Source organism: Engystomops pustulosus, chromosome 6 (assembly GCF_040894005.1).
Source record: "Engystomops pustulosus chromosome 6, aEngPut4.maternal, whole genome shotgun sequence".
Lineage (NCBI taxonomy): Eukaryota > Metazoa > Chordata > Amphibia > Anura > Leptodactylidae > Engystomops > Engystomops pustulosus.
This window is the reverse complement of record NC_092416.1, coordinates 126,355,710-126,379,505: the sequence shown is the minus strand read 5'-3', so window position 1 is coordinate 126,379,505 and position 23,796 is coordinate 126,355,710. Positions and strand designations below refer to the sequence as shown.

Sequence of the window (23,796 nt, the reverse complement as noted above, 5' to 3'; positions counted from 1 at the left end):
CATAACTGGCAGCAAACCAGTGCCAATTAGTGACGCTTTGGCCCTCTAAACTTTGCAGAGCTGGTCCCAAGGTGCGGGAGACACCGCTGGAACCCGGAGAGGTGAGTGATGCAAAGGGCACACAGAGGCACACGGGTGCGCCTGAGACCCGAGACATGGGTCACAAGGGCACCCGTGACACATGTTATGCAATACTTTATTTTAACCTGTTGATCTCCTTCATCTGTATCAGCTGATTGCAACAACTACAGTGCCCAGATCTAAAGATACCTTTTGGTGCTAAATCCTCTAACCATTTATTTTTCTGTTCTTGAATGGAACTTTTTACTAAAGGTCCTTTATGGTCCTCCCTCTACAGAACGATATACATGGACTTTTTCCAGAGATATCTTTCAAATCTTTATCCCTTACAATCATATGCCTGTTGTTCAGAATCACCTTTCTGATTGTGTTAGCAAGGGGTGTAAAGTCAAACACAAATTTTCTGTCACTGCCTTCTTTTCCCCTTCTCAATACTTCTCCTCAGAATGACGTCACGTGTTGCACTCTTGGCCCTATTATAGGCTTCTTGTATCAAAATTAACAAAATTAACTCATCTGTCTCAAATCCCTCTTCAGTGTTGTTAATTCTGAGTAGCCTGAGAGCCAGAAGAAGCGCAGAGTCGCAAAAAGACCGTCGCTCCCACACGTGTGCCTCTGCTGATATCATAGTTTGTGCTGTCACTGACCTGCAGCTGGCGCGGAAGCACATAAAGAAAGAAGAGGAGCTGCTGGGCGTCGGAATAGTGGTTACTCAGTTTATTTTTTTTATATACCCAAGTATAAGCCGAATGGGGAATTTTCAGCACACAAAAACTCGGCTTATACTCGAGTATATTCGATAGTTCATAGTTGAGACATGAGCTGATCTGTGACACGGCTAAAAGTGTCATCAGCTTGTGTTGACTGCCTGGTGCTGGGTACCACTGGAGCCTTGGTACAGCATCCCTCCTGACTTGTGGTACTGGAGGCACTGGTTGTGATCACTTACATTTCAGGTGCTGTGAGGATAGGTGGCACAAAACAGGTGATATCCACTTAAAGGAATGTATAGCTGTACATAAAATCACATTTTTTATATGAGACCTAAAAACTCCTGATATTAAAGGGGATATTGACCCCTGGTCTACTGTTATGATGTCTATAATGTTTATAGCCTTATGGCAGTCTTCTACAAAATTTTTGGATTGTTTACATATAGAGGTTCATATATGACACTAATAGGAATTTGGAAATATATCTTACACCAATTAGAGGAATATTCCATATTTGTATTTTGCAAATGTATTAGTAATTAAAAACGGAAATCATAAATTTTTCTAGTAAACATAGCCCCCCCCCCCTTAGGTGTCCACATGACAGATGTTATAACTGACATTTATACTGATGTCAGTTACAATTCTGCAACCAGCCCTCCCCATCCACACTGCATTACAGCCTTGTAAATTACGTGTCTTCCTTTAATGGGTGGGGAATATGGATTTCTTAGAAATAGAAAGCGAAACCTAAAACTAGTATGAAACCGGGGTTAAAGTTAACTATAAGTTTCTTCCTTATTCTCAGCAGAGAAATCCCTGAATCCGCCATCATCCTATACGGGAGGTAAGTGTAGATGTAACAGTGCTAAAAGTACATTTTCTTGTAGTCCCATGTAAAAACACAGGTAAATCATTGTGACCTGATATGTTACATGTCAGAGTGTTTCCGCAAGGTCAGGTTTCCTGTTGCAGTTTTTGAAGCCAAAGATGTGAGTCAAAACGTACAAATAACACAGAGGAGCTGCTCCTTTTCTTTTTTCACCCCACTGCTGGTTTGGACATCAAAAACTGCATCTGAAAACCTGAACGAGTGGACACACCCTCAAAGGACAAAGGCAGCTTTGTTACATTTGACATCTATATTTCCTGCCTCTGGATATTTTAGTCACTATCAGTCAAAAAGCAAATAAAGACAGGGGTGGCTTTGTTTCTAATAATAACTTGCAGCATCTTAAGGAAAGGCTGCATTAAGGGGGTATTCCAGGAATATGAACGTCTGACACAAAAACCCATGATGATATAAATAAATGAATACAACAATACTCAATGTCATTAGTCACAAAACGGAGCTTAAATAATTTGATTTTATGATTTACAAAATTTATGGCCTCTCTAAAGTAGGTGGAGTTATCACTAAGATGGCCGCCACTGGAAACTACAAGTTCCATGATCCTTTAGTTCTCAGTAACTCCTCCTCCCTCTTATGCTCTGCTCCCAGTGATGATGTAACAGGTTTTCTTGCTTGGTTACCATAGTAATGATGTGTAACTGCCATCACCAAAACACTGGCCATACAGGATGCACTGCAACCAACCGACAACAGCCAAACGTAGTGGTGATCACATGACCCTGCCCAGGCAGGTACAGGACATGTGATGTGGACATGTGACCAGCAGCCATCTTCTGTCCTGCAACGGACCGCGCGGAGGAAATTAACGGACTGATTAAAGGGCCAGTAGCATTTTAATTCTTCATTACAGTCTACGTCAGCAGCATTTTCTGCTAAGGGGAGCAAAATTTTAAATAACAACTAATTACACATTAGCTTCTATTTTGAGTGCCCACTTGTATATAAATTATGCTTATTCCTGGAATACCCCTTTAACTCATTTAGTTGTCAAACATTTTCCCTGATTCCTTTACTGAAAATGGCACAGCATCCCTGGCCCAGACTCATCTCTCCAGTGCCCCTGCTTCCCGACTAGGCCGCGTCCTCCTGATTGGCGCTGGCTAATCCAGCTTCACCCTTATAATCCGCCACCTCCCTTCGTTCCTGGCCGGATCTTCAGCATTTCCAAGGAACTTCCAAGGTTTCCAGACCTCGCTTTCCCCAGCAGTTGCTGTTGAAGAAGAAAGCCCATCAGCGTTTCCAGAAGCTCCAGTCTTCCAGCGTTTCCAGACGCCTCCGTGTTCCTGTGTGTCTTCCAGCGTTTCCAGACACCTCCGTATTTCCTGTCTCTAGCGTTACCAGACGCCTCAAAGCCACCAGCTCTCCTCCAAGGACCTCTCAGTTCCTGCCCGTCTGGGTCCAGTGCCTGCTTGGACTGTGTCCTACATCCCCTGTTTCCCTGGCTGCCATCGCGGGCCTAGTCGCCACCCTGGTGCCACCCCGCTGAAGCAAGACCATCCCGCTTTGCCGCAGGCTCTGGTGAAGACCAGGTGCCACTTGGACTCCAGTCGTGTGTTGCGGCTAATACCATCAGCATCTCCCGTGGTGGTCCAGAGGGTCCACAGACTCCTCCTTCCAGACTCTTCCCACAGAGATTTTCCTCCCTGGTACTCCCAGGTACCTTCCTGTGTTACAGTTATGAACAATAAATGTTAAAGAGGTTTAATAGCATTGTGAGCCGCCATCTTTCTGAGGATCGTCACTCCCCGTGGCGTCATCGGGGAGCGGCGATCCGTTGCCATGGCAGCCTCGGGACTTCCAAAGAGGACTGTAGTATGACAGTATATGATAGGATCGTACAGACAACCTAAGGTTAAAGTGCCCTAGTCTGAAAAATAGTAAAAATTTAAATTAAAAAAAGTTAAAAAAAAATTATAATAAAAAAACCTAAAAACCCAAATCACCTCCCTTTCCCTAGAACTGAATATAAACTGAATATAAATAAACAGTAAAAATCATAAACACATTAGGTATCACCGCGTCCAAAAATGCCCTATCAAAATATAATAATGGTTTTTCACTGCGTTTAAACCCGTAACGGAAAATCGCGCCCAAAGTCAAAAATGGCACTTTTTTGCCATTTAAAAAAAAAATTCTATTAAAAGTGATCAAAAGGTCATACAGTCCTAAAAATCCTAACATTGTAAACGGCATCAAAAGCCGCAAAAGACAACACCTCCCAAAGCTCTGTTTACCAAAGTATAAAAAAAGTTATTAGCACAAGAAGACGGCAAAATACAAAAAAAAAATTTTGTACAGGAGGTTTTAATTTTTGTAAATGTATGAAAACATTATAAAACCTATACAAATTTGTTATCATAGCAACCCAAAGAAAATAGTAGACATGTTGGAATTTTTTTCCCGCTTCCCAGTACACGGCATGGAATATTAAATACCGCCATTTTGAAGTGTAATTTGTTGCTCAGAAAATAAACCATAACGCAGCTCTGTACATGGAACACTAAAAAAGTTATAGATTTTTGAAGGTGGGGAGTGAAAAATGAAAACGTAAAAACAGTGTAAAGGGGTTAAAAACGGACCAAAAACGGGTTTAAATCGCCACGTGTGCCGCCGGCCTAAGAACTTACCATGTGACAGCACCCTCCAAGTATAGTAAAATGTGGCACTAGCTCTGCATTTACAAGTGGGCATGGAGGATTGTGGCCAGTAGCAGAGGTCTTATCCCATGTCTATGCACTCGCTAACGCCTGCACACATTCACTGCTGAATGTTTGCAGGTTTTTATGCAAAATCACGCCCAGGCTGAGCAGTTTTTCTCTGCAATGCTGCTGTCTGCCAGATACATCAGTAGATTTAAGCCTCCTGATGCATTTGCCACTGCAGGGGGAACATGGCTTCCAATTTACACCACGAACGCCGGTGTATGATAAATTTTCCCCACTGTCTTGATAAATATTGTGCCATGCACCTTAGGCCGACGTCACACGTGCCTTTTTGAACCCGTTTTTTGGCGGTTTTTAAGCAGTCCATTAAAAATGCATGCGTTTTTGAAAAAAGCATCAGTTTTTGAAAAAAGCATCCGTTTTTGACCCGTTTTAATTAAGATAATTGGTAAAAACGGTCAAAAACTGATGCGTTTTTGGTCCGTTTTCAAGCAGTTTGAAAACGCATCCGTTTTTGACAGGTTTGACCAATTATCTTAATTCAAACTGATCAAAAACGCATGAGTTTTTTAACGCATGTGTTTTTTGACGTACTGCTTAAAAACGGCCAAAAACGTGTTCAAAATGCCACGTGTGCCATCACCCTATACCTCATTGTCATGCAGCTCTGTAGTGCTGAACTCTATAAAATAGTACAAGGTCATATCACATGAGGAAATGGTTTAGATTGTGCAGTGCTAAAGTTTAGATCAGTGCTAAAGTTTCATTTTATGGAGGAAATACACTCGCTTGCAATGCTTGACCTTCAGACCTGCTTCTCTGAAGTGATCTATTGGTCCCAATAAAGTATATTCCATACACTCAGCAATATAGACATGTTTACATTAGCTGAAGATCTCTCTGCTCTCCCAAAAATGTACTGGGAGGGGCTTATCCCAACACATGTGGGGGGAGGGAACATCATACCCAGCTATTTCACAAGCATAAGGCTGGGTTCACATCACGTTTTTTGTATCCCCCTGACAGACATGTTTTTTACAGCAAAAACCGTATCTAAACATGCGCTACAGCGTATTCATTAATGTTTATGGACATGCCGGATGCCCAAACAGTGTACGTTTGAAGCCCTGTGGGTCTGTATCCTTTTGTTTGGGAAAACGTGGACTGCTGCGTTTTCCATGTGTTCAAAGTGTTCAAGCGTATGCATCGATCCGTCACATCTGTTTTCAAGCCCATATTTGGATCTTAAAATTCTCCATCTTGTTGAGGACACATGGGAATGGCTTCAGGAGGTGCAGGAGGCAGAAGTGTATAAACGGAGGAAAAAGGATGTGACGTATACATAGACGGATGACAAAATGAAGCCGTTTCTGTCCATTTTTAAAAGTATGCATTTCAGCATGTCAGCCGACTGCAGAAAACGTGATGCAAACCCAGCCTAAGGGTGATGGCACACGTGTGTTTTGAACCCGTTTTTTAAGCAGTCCGTTTAAAAACCCATGCGTTTTAAACACGCAATTGGTTTTTTTAAAGCACATCCGTTTTTTGGCCATTTTTTCCATTTTTCAATCATCTTAATTAAGATAATTGGGGAAAACGGTCAGAAACGCATGCGTCACGTTCCGCTAGCGTTACATTCATAATGCGATGCTATCGCACAGGGGGCAGGCGAAGGAGGCGGGGGTCTGTATGTATGTATTCATGTGTAGAGTAGTTCCCTGTGTGTTCCTTATATGTGTATAGTAGCACCCAGTCAATGTGTGTGTGTGGATTTGTGTATAGCAGTGCACAGTTTATGTAGCACGGCCGAGTGTGATCCTTTTTCTGTTGTGTGTGCATAGCTGATCTGGGTGTGTAACTGTATGGATGATGTGAATAGTCAAATAGTAGCATAGAAGCATCTAATAGTTTAAAAAATATGGTATCTTTTTTTACTATATATGTCGGGTTTGTGTTATGATGTAGACTTTTTTTTTTTTGCAATATACGTATCTTTATATGTTATGGGGCTTATGGGCATTTTTATTAATTTATTTTTTCTTCAAGAACATTTTTGTTTAACATTTTCATTAGTTCCACCATGGGACATGAACAAGCAATCATCTGATTGCTTGTTCATGATAATACCCTGCAATACTGATGTAGTACAGGGTATTAGTTGTGTCAACCTCAGGGCTGCCATGACAGCAATCGGCACCCCCTGAAGACGGTGGGGTGGGCGATCGTGGGGGAGAGAACCCTGTCAGGCCAGTTAAATGCCATTTAACGGGTTAAACACCGCAATTGGAGCCCACTCCGACCACAGGTGTTACACTGGGATGTCAGCTATTAGGTACAGTATTCCGATATATTGGGCATTGAGCGCTAACTTACAGCGATCGGTGTCGCTGTGTGTGAACGCACTCTCAATTCTGCACTCTTGCCATGGCTGAAAAATCTGCACCAGAAACAGGTCTCTGTTGCAGATTTTTTAAATGGACGGGAATTCATTGATAATGTTGCAGGGTTTGTGTTTTTGGAGCACAATTGTGCGCAAAGTTGCACTGAAATGTTAGATTGCGGCACAAGGGCTTAATGAATTGGTGGATAACCAAAAAGGGTCTGAACTAACTCTACAATCATGAAGTTGAAATAGAACTTGGTAGACGAGCTGAAAGCTGGTCTTATTTTGCTCCATAAATTGCACCAAGAAAAGTGTTGGTAATCGAAAAGAGCATGAGAAGTGTAGGGATTTCAAAGCTGCGCCCCAAATTGAGCAACCGAAAAAAAAAAGTGTGAGTGTCGGAAAAGCAGCAATAATTAATTTTTTTTTTTTTTTTTTTTTTAAATCTACCAAAAAACTGAAAAAAGCCAATAATAATTGCCCCTATGTGTCTAAGGGTGCAGCTACAAACAGAATGCAAACGCCTGGGGCTTGGCCAGTTCACATATTTGTTTCCAGTGAAGCGCATGTGGCCAGTATTTCTTTTTTTCTGTAAAACCAATTTTTTATACAAAAACACTTTGGCAGTGTGTGTATTATGCTCTGTGGGGACTGGGGGAGTGCTAAAAATGGGTCTCCTGGTGACTGTCTAAGCCATTTTAGAACTTTAGGACCAGGCCAAATTTTAAAATTTGCCTTGTGTCATTATAGGAGGTTATAACTTCGTGGTGCTTTAACTTAACCAGGGGATTTTGAGATTGTTTTACCGTCACACATTGTACTTCAAAGTAATAGAAAAATGTTGATGATATCTTTTGTGTTTAGTTGTGAAAAAAATTGAAATTTGGCAAAAATTTCTTAAAATTATTCATTTTCAAAGTTCAAAATGTTCTAGTTTTCAGGCAGATAGTTATAAAGTTACTTGGGTGCTATGACTAACATTTCCCGAATGTCTGCTTTATATCAGCATAGAGTTTTATACCACCTCTCTCTTTTCTAGGTTGTTAGGAGGTTCAGAATTTTAGGTGCAATTTTTTTTCATTTTTATGAAAATCACCAAAACCCTTATTTAGAGGCACCTCCTCAGCTTTAAGTGACTTTTAGAGGCCTAAACAGCAGTAAAACCCCATATATCATGCCATTTTAGAAACTACACCCCTCAATGTGTAAGAAATCAACTTTAAGAAGTGTGTTAACCCTTTAGATGCTTCACATGGGTTAAAACAAAATGGAGGTGTAATTTACAAGCTGTAATTTTTTTAGACAACGTATTAATTTAGTATTAAATGACAAAAAACTCCACAAAGTTTGATACCCAATTTCTCCCGAGTTTGAGCATGCCCCATATGTGGTGGTGACTGCTGTATGGGCACACGGCCGGGCATAGAAGGGAAGCTGCGCCATTCAGAGCAGATCTGCAATGTCACATGTTGCAGGCTATAAAATGCTTATTTTTTGTAATTTGGACATATGGGAGATAATTTTTTTTCTGGATAAGATCCACTTTTCAGGTACATCATTTACAGGGGGGCTCATTAGCTAATAATCAGATTTTATTAACTTTTTCTTGGCGGTGGTTAAAAAACTCATTAAGTCTTGTTTATGGTTTTTAGCATTTTTTTTCCCCCGACATTCACCGTACCATAAAAATAATGTGTTATCTTTATTCTATGGGTCATCACGATTACGGCGATACCCCATTTATATGGCTTTTTTATGGTTAACTTGTTTTGCAGAATATAGAACTCACTTTGTGAGAAATTTGCTTGTTTTTGTATCGCCATGTAACAATGGGCAGAACATTTATATTTTTTTGTTTACAGAGCTGGTTTAGCGCTTATTTTTTGCGGGACAAGCTGTACTTTTTCTTGGTATCATGTCTGGGTAAATGTTACTTTCTTTTTATGAGGTCAGATGTGAAAATTTCATAATTTTTGCAAGGTTTTTTTGTGTGTTTTTTTACGCTGTTCACCGTACGGTTCAGTGACAATTTTATTTTATTGTACGGGTTGTAACGGACGTTGTGATGCCCAATATGTTGTGGTTTTTTTGGTGATTTTCAGTTTTTTTATGTTTTATTGGATTATTGCATGGGATGGGACTTCAAGGGACTTTTATTTTTATAAAACTTTTTTTTACTGTTTTATTTTGTCCCAGGGTGGGACATGAACAAGTGTTCATTTGATCACTTGTTCATTGTAATATACTGCAATACTAATGTATTGCAGCATATTACATAGTCAGCCTATGCATTCTGCATAGGCTGACATCAGCATTGTTAGATCGTGCTGTAAGCACGATCCTAACAGGCTTCAAGTGAAGGCAACCCTGGGGTCCTAATCGGGCTTCAGGGTTGACCATGGCAACGATAGTCGCGATCCTGGCTGTTATTGCGGGATCCCGGCTACCGTGTACCGCCGGGATCCCGCGGCGATCACACTGGCTCAGCCTCTGATCGCCATGCGGTAAAAAGAGAAAAAGTTCCAGCTCACCTCTAGCCCCTCTGTGTACCCGAACCGGCACGGACTTAACTTCGTTTGTTGAAGTCTGGTTAACTCGTAAGAAAGTAAGTGACAGTCCAGCCTCGTTCCAGGGAAAAACTTCACGATTTTATTGGAACATATCCATATATTGCCAGTATTGTTTTCAATGCTCCTTTACATAACCAACGCGTTTCGAACGGGTTAACCGTTCTTAGTCATGGTGTATAGACTCCATACACCATACACCTCTATACACCATGACTAAGAACGGTTAACCCGTTCGAAACGCGTTGGTTATGTAAAGGAGCATTGAAAACAATACTGGCAATATATGGATATGTTCCAATAAAATCGTGAAGTTTTTCCCTGGAACGAGGCTGGACTGTCACTTACTTTCTGATCGCCATGACATGATACTACATCAAGGTGCGGGAACGACCTGCATCCTATGAAGTACTATCACGTCGAGGTGCAGAAAGGGGTTAAATATACACAGGATAACAAAATAACAGTGTTTTGATATGTATCAAGACACTAATAATCAAATATGATAATTAAATCCTGATTCATGCTGTTAGGTTGGATTTTCTTCTAACACCTTAAAGAGGACCTGTCACCTATAAAAAAAAAGGCACTAGAACTAGCCCATTTTTAGTAGTGATAAACTGCTAGATTTATTGGAACCCCTCCGATAACACTAGCAGACACTGCCGCGCAGTATAATAGGAACGGAGGTGCTGCTTCTTCCTCTTTCTATTGAGCCCCCCTCCACTCCATAGGCTGGAGGTGACTGCCATGCTTCAGGCACCGCCTCCTAGTCTCCCTTCCCCCTTTTTAATACACCTGACTGCTTTTAGCAAGGTCCGGCATTCCTATTGTACTTCCCGGCAGTGTCTGCCAGCTTTATTGTAGCGTTCCAATACTGTTAGGCTGTACGGACTGCTTTAAAACGGGCCAAAAACAGGTTCAAAACATCACGCGTAACCGCAGCCTTAAAAAAATAGGCTAGCGCTAGGAGCTGCATACTTTAACAGATCCTATTGCCTTTTTTATGGGTGACAGGTCCTCTTTAAAGATCACAGTATCAGGTTCAAGATTCTCCTTCTGATACAACGCCTTTCTACAGCACTGGATCAGAAGAAGATTTCAGGACCTAACACTGGGGATAGGAAAAGCTTTAATCCCAGGTTTTTAACCTCTTAGACACTGCGGTCCAAAAAAGAACACCAGCATACAAAAATCCTTTTTGTAGTTCTCCACCCCTACCAATCCTACCAATTATAATAATATGTATCTAGTACAACAAAACCGTTTTTCAAAAATAAAAACTATGCCCATATTGACATTTCTAATCATCAATTACATAAAAAGTTACATTAAACGCAATCTAAAAGCTTCATGAACCCCCAGGGTACAAATAAAACTACAGGTCATTATGCAAACAATACACCCATACATAGCCACGCTGACTAAATCATTAAAAAGTTATGGCAACTAGAAGGTGACTTTTCCCCCCCCCCCCGCAAACGGATTTCATTATACAAAAGAAGGCCATTAAAAAAAAATAATACCAGTAATAATCTACATTTCATCCTAAAAAAACAAGACCCTACATAGCTATAATAACAGAAAAAAAAAGTTATAGCTTGCAACGAAGAGAACTTACCTTGTCATAAACATATCAAACAGGTGCAGAGATAAGGGGTTAACAGCCCCACTGGAGTCCATTGCTTTTATAAGTTCCCAGCAAACCCATCTCTTATGGCTGGTATTTTTGGGTCTTGCCATCTAATGTCATAAGAGTTGCAAAAATGGTAACACTGTTAGAGCAATGGAAAATCTATACAATATCAATGTTATTTTACTAAACATGTCTGTGATATTTCTCCCCCCAGTTGTGAGGCTCTGAGCAGTTTGTGATTTCTCACCATGTTTACCTACTGGGATCCCTGCTGGAATTCAGATTATGACTCCACTTGGGAAGATGAGGAGTTGGGGCCCCCCAAACAGAAGAGGCACAAGCAGAAGAATAAGGTATAGACCCTGTATACACCCTGCTTTTACAAATTCCAAGTTTAGATTAAAGTTCCTCAAAGTCAGAGGGGAAAGTATCCATGCTGTTACATAATATTTTGTCTCACAATTGTCGAATCTGCCAATTTGTGCCAAATTTGCAACTTTTTCAACCAATTCCACTACTCAATTCATGCAATTTACTCCACTTTATTGCCAGCATATGATACATAACCACCAATGTGTAAAAAGTGGAGTAATATCCTATCTGATGATAAATCTGCAGAATACCGAAGTCTGTGCAGCACTCCGTAATCTGTGTGCGCTATATAAATAAAGAATTATTATTAATATCAGCAGAGGACACTAACATCTGGCACATTTATCATGCAACCAGTCACATTGCAGGTTTCATTTCACCTAAATAGCCAAGATTATTGCCCCTTTGTCTTCCATCTCCACAATTTCTGGACGCTGTCAGTGAACAGAAAAAAACCTTCTTTAAAGTCCTTGGCTGAAGACCTGTCCTAACCTAAAGCCAAGCCATGATAAATGCCTCCATAGGACTTCAATACATTTGGCACTGAGTGGTTTTTGGTTTTTACCTTCACAGAACAGCTATGGGAGCAGTGCAGCAAGAGACATGCAGAATTACAGACATGGATATCGCCAAAGCAATAGCTATTGGTCCCAAGTAAGTTGCCTAAGCAAAAGCTGATGTCTTATAGCCATATATATAAGATCATGCCCCATTCCATTACACCTCAAATTACCAAAAATATATATATTATTTTGACAATTGGTAAGAATCAATCATTACAGCATCTGTGACAATCAACATTCCTGGTTTTACTGGAAAAAGATAAAAATTGTGAACTTCAAAATAACTAGAAGCAATATAAAAAATATATATTAAGGTTAAAAAGGACAGTTAAAAGAGCAATCAATTATTAATAATAGTGACCTCCAAGGAACTACCAGTAATTTGTGGAATAGGTGTATTAGTACAGTATATACTTGAGCATAAGCCGACCCGAGTATAAGCCAAGACCCCTAATTTTAACAGAAAAAAACTGGAAAAACCTATTGACTCCAGTATAAGTCAAGGGTGGGAAATGCATTGGTCACAGCATCCCCCCCCCCTCCCGGTATATAGCCAGCAAGCACCCAGTAATATATAGCCAGTCCCCAGTAGTATATAGCCTGCCATAACCTGTAGTATATAGCCTGAAAGCCCCTGTAGTATATAGCTAGCCAGCCTCCTGTAGTCTATGGCTAGCCAGCCCCCTGTAGTATATAGCCAGCCAGCCCCTATAGAACATAGCCTGCCAGCCCCCATAGTATATAGCCAGCCAGCCCCCTGTAGTATATAGCCTGCCAGCCCCCTGTAGTATATAGCCTGCCAGCCCCTACCCCGCAGTATATAGCCTGCCACCACCTGCCCCCCAGTACATAGTCTGCAGCCCCTGCCCCCTCCCGGCAGGTCCTCTACTATACATTGATTTTCTGGCATCGGCTCTGTGTCCCTGCGCGGTCCGTCATGGGCATTGTGACATCACGATGCCTGCGACGGACCGGGCCGGGACACAGAGATAATACCAGGGCCGCAATGTATAGAAGAGGACCTGCCAGGGGGCGTGGGAAGGTGAGTACACTTTTTGTTTTTTTTCTTGTTTTTTTTACACATTTTTGTGCTGAAAAACTCGGCTTATACTTGAGTATATACAGTACAATCTGTGAGATGTCTTATTGGTGGAGTAATTGACTACCACTTAAAGGGCAACCGCCACCAGCTTTTACTGCAATACACAGCTAGCTCCTTCAGCCAAGTTGTTTCTAGAATTCCCTCTTGGATGTTAAAACTCACCATCAACACACAAAAAATCCCCTCAAAAGCCATATGCAAGTAGAAAAGGGTTAAAGAAAGCCTGACATGCATCACTTTTAGAAGCTGAAAGGAAAGCATCACTTCAAATGCCACAATCTTGGGTTCTATGTTACGTAGAGCCATGCTTTTAGGATCAAATTAAAGGGGTTTTCCCACAAAAGTTAGGCTCTGTCCACAGGATAGGGCCTAACTCGCTGATCAGTTGGGGTCTCAGTGATAAGACCCTACAGATCACAAAAACAAAGGGTCCGGTGGGGTCCCATGTACCTCCGTCGGACCCCTTGTCGTTCTGTCAGACTAAAGGAGCAGACGGCCGCGTATGAACGTTCTTCTCCATAAGTCTCTATCCCGCATACGGCAATTTCCGTCAGCTCCACTGTACTGGAGTGAACACCAGAAGTTCAGAACCATCCGGCTGACACTGACATAGGAGAATGCACAATTACAAAAATGTCATATATGTACAAATATATAATTTCATATTTTCCAACATAAAAGAATTTTTGTTTATTCTTATGTTTGTGACTATAGTGCATTGGTACCATAAACCCTAGTGACTAAATATATTTAGACATTCAAAAATTGTCTATATTGACCAAGAGATTAGACAAGATATAGAACCTGTATAAATATAATAAGGTTGAGGACAGGTTCTATATCTTGTCAATAGATGTACGTAAACCCACCTCTAGTAAGTCATACCTGCATATAGAGTTGTTAGCGTCTGCCCGGATGACTGACACCTACCTTCGTCTCGGGTATTATAGAAGGTACTATAGAGCCCAAGATAAAAACATCTGAAATGATGCTCCTCCTTCTTTTCTACACATCTCAGGGGGGAAAAGTGACTCTTCTCAGCTCATTTTTACGACAGTGGAGATTTTATATTGGTAAATGGGTGAGATTTTACATAAAAGAGAAAATTCTAGAAACCATATTTCATTCCCTCCCTGATAGACTGGTAGTTCAATGGTGTAAAAGGACCTATGTTAACAGTTTAAAACTTAATTGATCGTCCCCTTTTATAGTTCATCCTCTTTTATAATGGTCAATGATATTGGAATTTGTTCGTAAATCACCCCCTCCATTGTCTTATAATGCCTGGTTCTGTGCAATCGCACTGGGACCAGCAGAACAGCAAGTCAACAGCTCATGCATTCTGTTCTCCTGTTCGCTCCTGGGTCCTGAGGTCCACCAAGTGTTTACAGCCTCTTTAGCCTTTATAAATTTAGTGAAGGATTGTTATTTCATCAACAACCAATAGAAAACACAGCTCTCAATTTCAATATATTCAATATATTCAAATGCATTTCATAACACATGTTCCTTGCAACATAAACGGCCAATAAAACAATGAAACAAATTTATAACAGGCTAAAGAAGCTTTACTATATTCTTAAATGTAAAGACATATACTCGTGTGTATTGGTGACCAAAGCACTGGCACTACAGTCCGTTTCCAGTTTTATCCCCACAGTAATGACTACTGTTAATAGTTCTGTTTCTTGAAGTCCATACTTCAGAGTATTTTCTCCGTAGGCACAAGAGGAATATATGCCAAACCTGGAATTCTACCAGAACAAGATCAACTTCAAACCTAACGGTCAGTAGGGCCCAGCAAAATGGAAGCTTTAGCTATATCTCCCCCTTTTCTTTAATAGCCACCTTTAAAGGGGTTATCCGATATTAATAAGTAACTTAGGCTCTTTAAAAATAATAAACGTGTACTCAACTCCTCCGGCTCTGCTGAGTGTTCACTGAGTGCAGCTTCTGTGCCCCTGTAAACAAACAGGGGCGCGAATCAGACGGACCGCGGCGTGGGACATGAGCAGCGCCGGAGGAGGTGAGCACACATTTATTATTTTTAAAAAGCCTGGCCGCAAGTTATTTATTAATCTCGGATTACCCCTATAATACAAAAATATATCTACCTTCCCTCTGTACTGCTGCATGGTTTGCCTCTGGAGAAGCTGAGAAACAAGGCTATACGTATTAACAACCATGCTGGATGTTACCCAGGCTTTTCCCAGATACACAAATAATGATTGAAATGTGTGGGCTCCATATAAGGACCATTTCACAATTTTTTCATCAGTTTTTTTCATCAGTTATCCAAAACCAGGTATGAAGATGACACATGGAAATTAAGCCTGATTTACAGGAAATGCATTTAATATACAAAGTGGTTTATAAAATATATATTTTTAATAAATTCTGCCTTAAAATGATTTTTAAATACAAATGGAGTTCTGTTTTAATGATTAACCCCTTATCACCGACACTAGTTTTCAGCTCAATGACCAGACTTGATTTGTCAAATCTGACATGTCTCACGATAATTGGTTATAACTTCGGAACGCTTTAACATATCCGGGTGATTTTGAGAATGTTTTCTGGTGACGCATTGTACTTCATGTTAGTTGAAAAATTTAAGTGATAAGTTTTGCATTTCATTCTGAAAAAAAGTGAAAATTTGGCAAAAGTTTGTAAAAATTTTTCATTTTCCAAGTTTGAAATGTTCTGCTTTCCAGACAGGAAGTAAAACTACCCAAAAAGCTTAATAATTAACATTTACGGAATGTCTGCTTTATGTTGAGATGATATTTTATGCGTCCTCTCATTTTTCTAGGATGTTATGAGGTGCAGAACTTTAGGTGCCATTTTTCTCATTTTCATGAAAATTGCCAAAACTCACATTTTGAGGGACAACTCAGCTTTCAAGTGACTTTGAGAGGCCTAAATAATAGTAAAACCCCATAAATTACCCCACTGTAGAAACCGCACCCCTCAACGTATGTAAAACAACTTCTATTGAGTCTATTAACCCTTTAAGTGTTTCACATGGGTTAAAACAATATGGACTTGCGATTTAGAAACTTTTAAATTTTTTTGGAAAATACATTAATTTAGGCCAAAACTGACAGCTTCATAATAAATTACATGATGAAACGCACTGCAACGTTTGATGCCCCAGTGTACTGATACCCCATACTTGGTGGTAAACTGCTGTATGGGCGCACAGCCGAGTATAGAATGAATGGAGGCGCCATTCACAGCAGATTTGTATTGTACAAGCTATAAATTTAATTTTTTGTTAATGTAAACATATGAGGTCTTATTATGTACGGGATGCGATACAATGTATAGATAATTCATTTTGGGAGTCTATAGCTTTTTCATGAGATTTTATTAACTATTTCAAGGGGGGCACAAACAAAATAATAAATTTTTATTTAGGATTTTTAGCACTTTTATCTTTAGTCTCCGGTTCACTATGATTGCGGTGATACCTCATTTATATAGTTTTTCTTATTTTTGCTCAATTTTACTGAGCAAAACCAATATTAGAGAAAATCACATTGTTTTTACTATTGACAACTTTTTAGGGCCATAACTTTTGTATTTTTCTGTTGTCAGATCTGGTTGAGGGCTTATTTTTTGTGTAAAGAGTTGTTCTATTCAGTCGTATCATATTAGGGAACGTAGCTTTTTTTATCACATTTTAGAACATTTTTTGTGATGGTGTTTGATGAAAAATTGTATATTACGGGAAGTCTTTCGTGTTTTTTTTTTCGTCGTTCAACGAGCGGGTTCAATATTGATTTAGATTTATTGTACAGATTAATATGGACACGGTGATACCATATATGTACGTTTGTTTGTGTTTTATATACTTTATTTGCATTATATGTGTAACTGGGGAGATTATGGGATTTTTATTTTATTTATTTATTTAATTATATTATAAAATGATTTCATCTTTTATTTTTTTTTTACAATTACAAATACAAAATCATCCGATTGCTTGTTCAAGCCTTTACACTGCAATATACTTGTATTGCAGTGTACAGTGTTAGTAACTGAGCATGCCGCGCATTCTCAGTTACTTACAGCCGGGTCCTGCCAGGAAGGCAGAACCCGGCGTGAAGATGAGCTGGAAGCCTCGGGTCACTCGCCGGAGCCGGGGTCAGCGGCAGGAGGGATCAAAAGCTCACCGGGGGGTCCGATCCACGTGGGACACACTTGCACTCAAGCATGACCGCGTCATGTAAGGTGTTAAACACCCAGGATCTGAGTTTTTCCGATACCAGGTGTTAGTGTCGGGTCTGGGCTGTGATATCACAGCCCGACACCGGCACCAGCGAGACCCGGAGTCCCGAAATCTTCTTCTGGCGCGCCGCCATAGAAAGGCGTACGCATCAGAAGAAGAACCCTTAATGACCGCCGTAGAATCCTGATACGGCGGTCATTAAGGGGTTAAAAACACAACACATTAGTTAGTTTTTAAGTCCAGAATGAGGCATTTGACACTGTAGTTTCAAGTAGAATACTCCAAATATGACTTGATAATACACTCTGACTTAAAGGGGTGTTCCCATTTCAGCAAATAAATTGTATTGTTTATATAATGAAAACTTATACAATATTCCAATATACTTTCTGCAAGAATTCCTCACGGTTTTCTAGATCTCTCCTTGCTGTCATTCTATACAAAGCCTCATTGTTTACTCCCAGTGGACAGAAATCTGACCGTGGTCACACAGGTGCCCGGCTCGTTATATCATACAGCTCTGATTACTCTCTATGATACTAACGAGCCGTGCACCTGTGTGCCCATGATCAGATTTCTGGCCACTGAAAGTAAACAAAGAGGCCTTCTATAGAATTACAGCAAGCAGAGATCTAGAAAACAATGAGGAATTGATACAGAAAGTATATTGGAAAAATCTATACATTTTCATAATGCAAACCATAACATTAATTTTCCGAAATGAGAATACCCCTTTAACTTCTTTTCCCTTGATCAATGTTATACACAAATGGTGACTTACTTTCAATCGCCACATGTCTCTTAATCTCAATTACCACACTTGTCTACTCGTTAGACTTTTTTGGCTAACTTTAACAAACGGACTAAACAAAATGGAAAGTGAGTAACAGTTTTTTTTCTCGGTTGCAAATGGTGAATTCATTTTCTACTTTTTGGGAAAGACATGATCACATTTAACTTGTGAAACAACATGTAACATACCTAACTTGATTCATCCAGTGAACAGCATATAATATTTGAAAAAATGAGGATAGATGAATGGAGGAGTTATTTGAGGGTTCTGAATCCCTTCCCCATCAAAAAGTATACATATTTGTGAGATGAGATCCCATTCTGCTGTGTCCTCCCTCTCCCCCTGCTTATTCATGCTGTGTATCGTGGAAGATGTGCTCTGAACAATATGCAGCATTATTTGTACATAAAGGTGCACATCCTCCATTCTTTATTGTCAGGTCGGATGCCAGGGCACCCATACACTGTGGGCCCCATAGCAGCTTCTATGGCTGCTACCCCTGTGGTTACACCCATTTAAATCATTAAAACAGCACTCTATTTGGTTTGGAAAAATCATTTAAATACAGAATGAATTAAAAGTTGTATTTTATTCACTAATTAGATACATTGGGGCTTATTTACTAAGGGTCCATGGCTGCACTTTCATCTGATTTTCCGACATTTTCAGGGATTGCACGGCTGTGACAGGTATTTAGCAGGGGATTGTGTCGCACGTTATCAGATTTTGGCGTAGATGCAACGGCATTCATGTGACATAAATTGGGGGGCCAGCCATCTGACAGATTCGGACTGAGCGCCGGATTTAAGATTCAATTTGTGTCGCAAGACAATGCACTTACATACACCGGGAAGAAGAAGGTGAACTCCGGCAGATCTGAGTGGGGAAGCGACACATGCAGGATATTTGGCGCACATCCTTGGGACAGAAGGTGTCACAGTGGCTTGGTCCACAGGAACAGGCCTCATCCACACCTGTCAGGGCCAGCAGGGAGAAGTGATCAGAGGGAGAGGTCACAATGTAGGGATCCCCTGGGACACTCTTGATGTGTGTGTGTGGTGACAGCTCCCCAGGCAGATAGTAAAGGGGAGGTCCAGGGATCTCCGAGACAACGGGGATCTTGAAAAAACTCACATTTCTTTATTGACACACAGTGCAGAACAGCAAACTAGCAACAGTACTCAAGGTGATGAATTGGCTGGCTGTGCATAGTAGATTCTGTATCACAATTGGCTATAACATACACTATCTGTTAACTAGCGGTGGGATTTAGTAATGGGCTGTTTCAAGGGCATTACACCTGTAAATCAGGTTTCATTTCATTGAGTTGTACAGTCCTGTCACAAGGTGGGATTGGTTCTCCTTTTTTCCAAAGAAGACTACATAGAGAGATTATAGTGGAAAGCAACAGTTCTGTGTGTTTGACCATTCCCAGATTCGTCTTTGAATAACTAATGTAAAAAAAAATGAAATAAGGTGAACTGGATCTTAGATGTATAATATATTGATGCCTAAAGAAGGAAATCCACTTTCTTTATGACCAGAATGTTGACCTAAAATGGTTCAGACTGCTGCTCCCTTTCCGCCATGCTTTCATCTACAGCTTTGCTTGCTCAGATTGGATGTTGGCTGTTTAATTACCATAATAATTTTTTTACAGCCAAAACATATGAATGCGCTTAGTAAGAGAATCAGGAACTGTGCGGACCAATCCCTGTGTTGGGGACTGGAATCCAAGCATCATAGTTATATATGATACAAGGAGTCCCTGTCTCACCATGGAACAACAGCAGCATACTGAGAACATAGAAGCAAGGACTGAGTACATTCATGTGTTTTGGCCCATACAGAAATTATAACCACTTTAACAAATTATTTCCACTAAATACAGGGGTAAAAATAGATGATTTGCATCAGTACTGGAAAGAAGACTATGAGGAACTTGAAGAGAATCACTCTTTCATCCAATGGTGAGATTCTAAAGCTAGACTAGTACTGTAGAAAGTAGGAGACTAAATGACTCCAGTGACTGCCTCCCTACAGCTGAAACCAGAAACTTACATACACTATATAAAAAGACACATATGCATTTTTCTCACTATCTGACATGAAATCAGAATAAATCGGTTTTAAGTCAATTAAAAAAAATTATTTATATTTGCTAAATGCCAGAATAACGAGACAGAATCTGTACGTCACACACCGGGCGCGGGTACATGAAGAGGGCTCATGGGCTGAACCCCCTCCATAGCCGGTAAGTCTATTGCAGCAAAGACTTACCGGTGACACTCGCGGTCGATGCATTACTGAACAAGAGGAAGAAGGGGTTACACGAGGTGAAAGAGCTTGTATAATTCAACCATTCTTTATACATAATTTAATAATTACATGTTATATATGTATATAGTAACTACAATGTTTATTGTCACAGGCTGTTTCCGCTTCGAGAGCCCGGTGTGAATCCCCATGCCACACCTCTGACCCTGGCTGAGATTAAGGTAAGGGAGGATGTAAAATCAATCATTATCTGGCCCTATATAAGTACATACCATAAGTACAGACCATGCGTTTATAATGTATAACGTGTCATGTAAGGACATGCATATAATGTACAGATGTGTTCATAATGTTCACTACTATTCTAGATGATGAAGGAAGATAAAGATGTCATGCAAAGGTTCCTCGAGTCCTACAGGATCATGTTAGGGTTTTATGGCATACTACTGGTGGACGACACAACCGGGGCCGTATCCCGGGCAGACAACTGGAAGGAGAGATTTGATAATTTAAATAGGTGAGAAAATCAAAGCTTTCCCTCAGTCCTGAATGACAAGATGCAATATTACAGAGATGTAGTAACATGACCCTTGATGTGCATCAATACAAACTCAACTTCCATATCCCTCTATGAATAGGGCATGTAATCTAAATGTTGGGTTTCAACCCTAGTGCAAGCTGCATTGCAAGTCATATTGGTACCACCCAACCTCAGCTTCTCCTGTACTTGATAAAGATGGATGAAAATGTGTTGTACCTGTAAGCAATAAGAGCTACCACCCGGCTTTGCTAGATCCCCAACTATGCCAAGGTATCCCGAAGCAGTACTCCTGTGGCCACACTGCCCTATAACTAAGTAAATTTGCATATCAAGAGTCCGGGGTAATTTTCCTAAACACAGATACAAACAAAATGATTGTTACTAATGTTTTCTCCTTAAATGTATTTTACACAGGAACACCCACAACAACCTGCGGATAACCCGGATACTAAAGTGTTTGGGGGAGATGGGCCTGGAACACTTCCAGGCTCCTCTGGTCAGGTTTTTCCTGAAGGAGACCATATGTGAGCACCGATTACCAAGGGTACAAAGGAGCGCACTAGACTATTTCATATTCACTGTGAAGAATAAGCAAGAGCGCAGGAAGCTGGTTCACTATGCATGGGAGAACTACAAATCACATGAACCCTTTATCTGGGGACCAGAGGAGAAGCTGAAAAATTTCAATGCCAATATCACTTATGTCACAAAAGAGAAAGTAATAGAGAATGAACCAACAGAGATACTAGGGGATAGAGAAGAAGCCCCTAAATACACTGACACAGTAAACCACAGCCATAATGATCTACAACAGCAGGAGCCTGAATCTACAGAGAATTTGGATGAGGTGAGAGATGACAATGGACCTGGTGAGGACAGCCCAGGGAACCATAATGATGAAAAAGCAACAATGGAGGTTGGTTCTGAAGAAGCTGAAAAACATGAAGATTTCATAACCACAATAGAAAGCAACAGTTTGGTGATTGCAAAGCTGACACCAGAGGACAATAGCACTGAGAATAAGAGGATAAAAAAGGATACAAGCCCAAATCTGATAACACTTGACAATAGCTGGATAGATGAGAAGAGGGCAATTGGGGACAAAGATGGCTCAGGGAATGAGACAAAGGTAACCAAGCAGCACATAACTGAGGAGGCCAGCAGGGGGAGTCACCAACAGATAACAGAGCCAAATGATTTGGGAAAAGGGCAGAACACAGTAGAAAATAGGACAGAAAATGAACAGAGATCAGAGAGCAAAAGCGGTATGAACCATAAACCACAACTAGCAGAGGATAATGTAGAAAATGAGAAGACAGAAGAGCCTAGTGCTAGAGATGGCAATGAGAATATGAAGGCAGGAGGCAGTAGTCCACAGAATAATACTCAGGTGATACAGGCACAGACTGAAAGCCTTAGACCTGACGAAAAGCTAAATTTGTTGCCACTTGAAAAGAACATAGAAGAGCCCAGTTTTTGGGACAAAATATTATCTTTTGGGGGTTTGTGCTGCATTAATTGTATCTGCACATCTCGTCAATGATTTATGTCCCACAGTTTACAGCTGGACACAGTGAGTATTTAAAGGGATTGTCCTGTCATGAATATGGCTGCTATTGGAACAGCAGTTGTCATGGTGTTTCAGCTCCTCCTAGTGGTTAGCATTTATACTACAAGTCTCAGCAGCACAATGCACAGTATCAGGGAGCACTACATTATTGGAGTAAAACAATAGAAATCAATTTAAGTAAGTTGATTATTACAGATTTTCCTTTGCTGGCTTTCTTTGCTGTGGTTTACTAATAAAGTTGTGAAAAATTTCCTTCACAAAGAATTTTTTGATTATTTTAAGGAAAGGAAACATTTTGGGATCACCTCAGTCTCTTTTACATGTTGTGCTCCTTGTCCAGGAAAGTTGGGTAAAAAATAATTTGAATAGAGGGGTAAACTGACACTACAATGGTTCTTATGGTAATAATATTAATATACATACATTTCTTTACTTGCATGTTATTATAAAAAAAATCCTACCTGTGTGAAGATAATTTCCCATACATGTAGTCATAAGGGGCCCTCAGAAACTAGATAGCTGACCTTGGATACAACCACCCCTGCAGTCTGGGAGCAGTGGCAAAATGTGCACTATGGAGCCCATTGTTCCTTACTACAGGACAGCTGTGGGACATGCAGTAAATCCCGGTCATTTCATATGCGAAAACAATTTGTTTCTTTGACTAATTACTCCAGCAGAGATGGTCGTATCCACAGACAACATTCTAGTTTGTAATGGACACTGCTACATTTATGGGAAACTATCTTTACACGGGTACATTTAACCACTATCTCCACATAAAATACCACCTTACTGCTTCTGTATAATACCACTATAACACAACCACTATCTCCACATAATACCACCTTACTGATCTTGTATAATACCGCTATACCACAACCACTATCTCCACATAATACCACCTTACTGATCCTGTATAATACCACTATAACACAACCACTATCTCCACATAATACCACCTTACTGATCCTGTATAATACCGCTATACCATAACCACTATCTCCACATAATACCACCTTACTGATCCTGTATAATACCGCTATACCATAACCAATATCTCCACATAATACCACCTTACTGATCCTGTATAATACCGCTATACCACAACCACTATCTCCACATAATACCACCTTACTGATCCTGTATAATACCACCATACCATAACCGCAATCTCCACATAATACCACCTTACTGATCCTGTATAATACCACTATAACACAACCACTATCTCCACATAATACCACCTTACTGATCCTGTATAATACCGCTATACCATAACCTATATCTCCACATAATACCACCTTACTGATCCTGTATAATACCGCTATACCACAACCACTATCTCCACATAATACCACCTTACTGATCCTGTATAATACCGCTAT

General features: G+C 40.3%; 1 protein-coding gene across 3 annotated transcripts; it reads left to right on the top strand.

Annotated features, from left to right (window-relative positions):
- Positions 1 to 1,419: 1,419 nt before the first annotated feature.
- LOC140064246 (uncharacterized) lies at positions 1,420 to 22,651 on the top strand. 3 transcript variants are annotated; one of them, XM_072110945.1, is made up of 9 exons: positions 1,420 to 1,506; positions 1,603 to 1,641; positions 11,171 to 11,309; positions 11,902 to 11,982; positions 14,716 to 14,779; positions 19,912 to 19,990; positions 20,452 to 20,518; positions 20,666 to 20,814; positions 21,253 to 22,650. In XM_072110945.1, the coding sequence occupies exons 3-9, from the start codon at positions 11,205 to 11,207 to the stop codon at positions 22,379 to 22,381; spliced, it is 1,674 nt and encodes a 557-aa protein (XP_071967046.1). In that variant the 5' UTR covers positions 1,420 to 1,506; positions 1,603 to 1,641; positions 11,171 to 11,204; the 3' UTR covers positions 22,382 to 22,650. The 3 variants fall into 3 exon arrangements, with proteins under 3 accessions (XP_071967046.1, XP_071967047.1, XP_071967049.1); XM_072110946.1 differs by having other exon boundaries at positions 1,446 to 1,506; positions 1,606 to 1,641; XM_072110948.1 differs by lacking the exons at positions 1,420 to 1,506; positions 1,603 to 1,641; positions 11,171 to 11,309 and having other exon boundaries at positions 11,900 to 11,982; positions 14,688 to 14,779; positions 21,253 to 22,651.
- Positions 22,652 to 23,796: the final 1,145 nt, after the last annotated feature.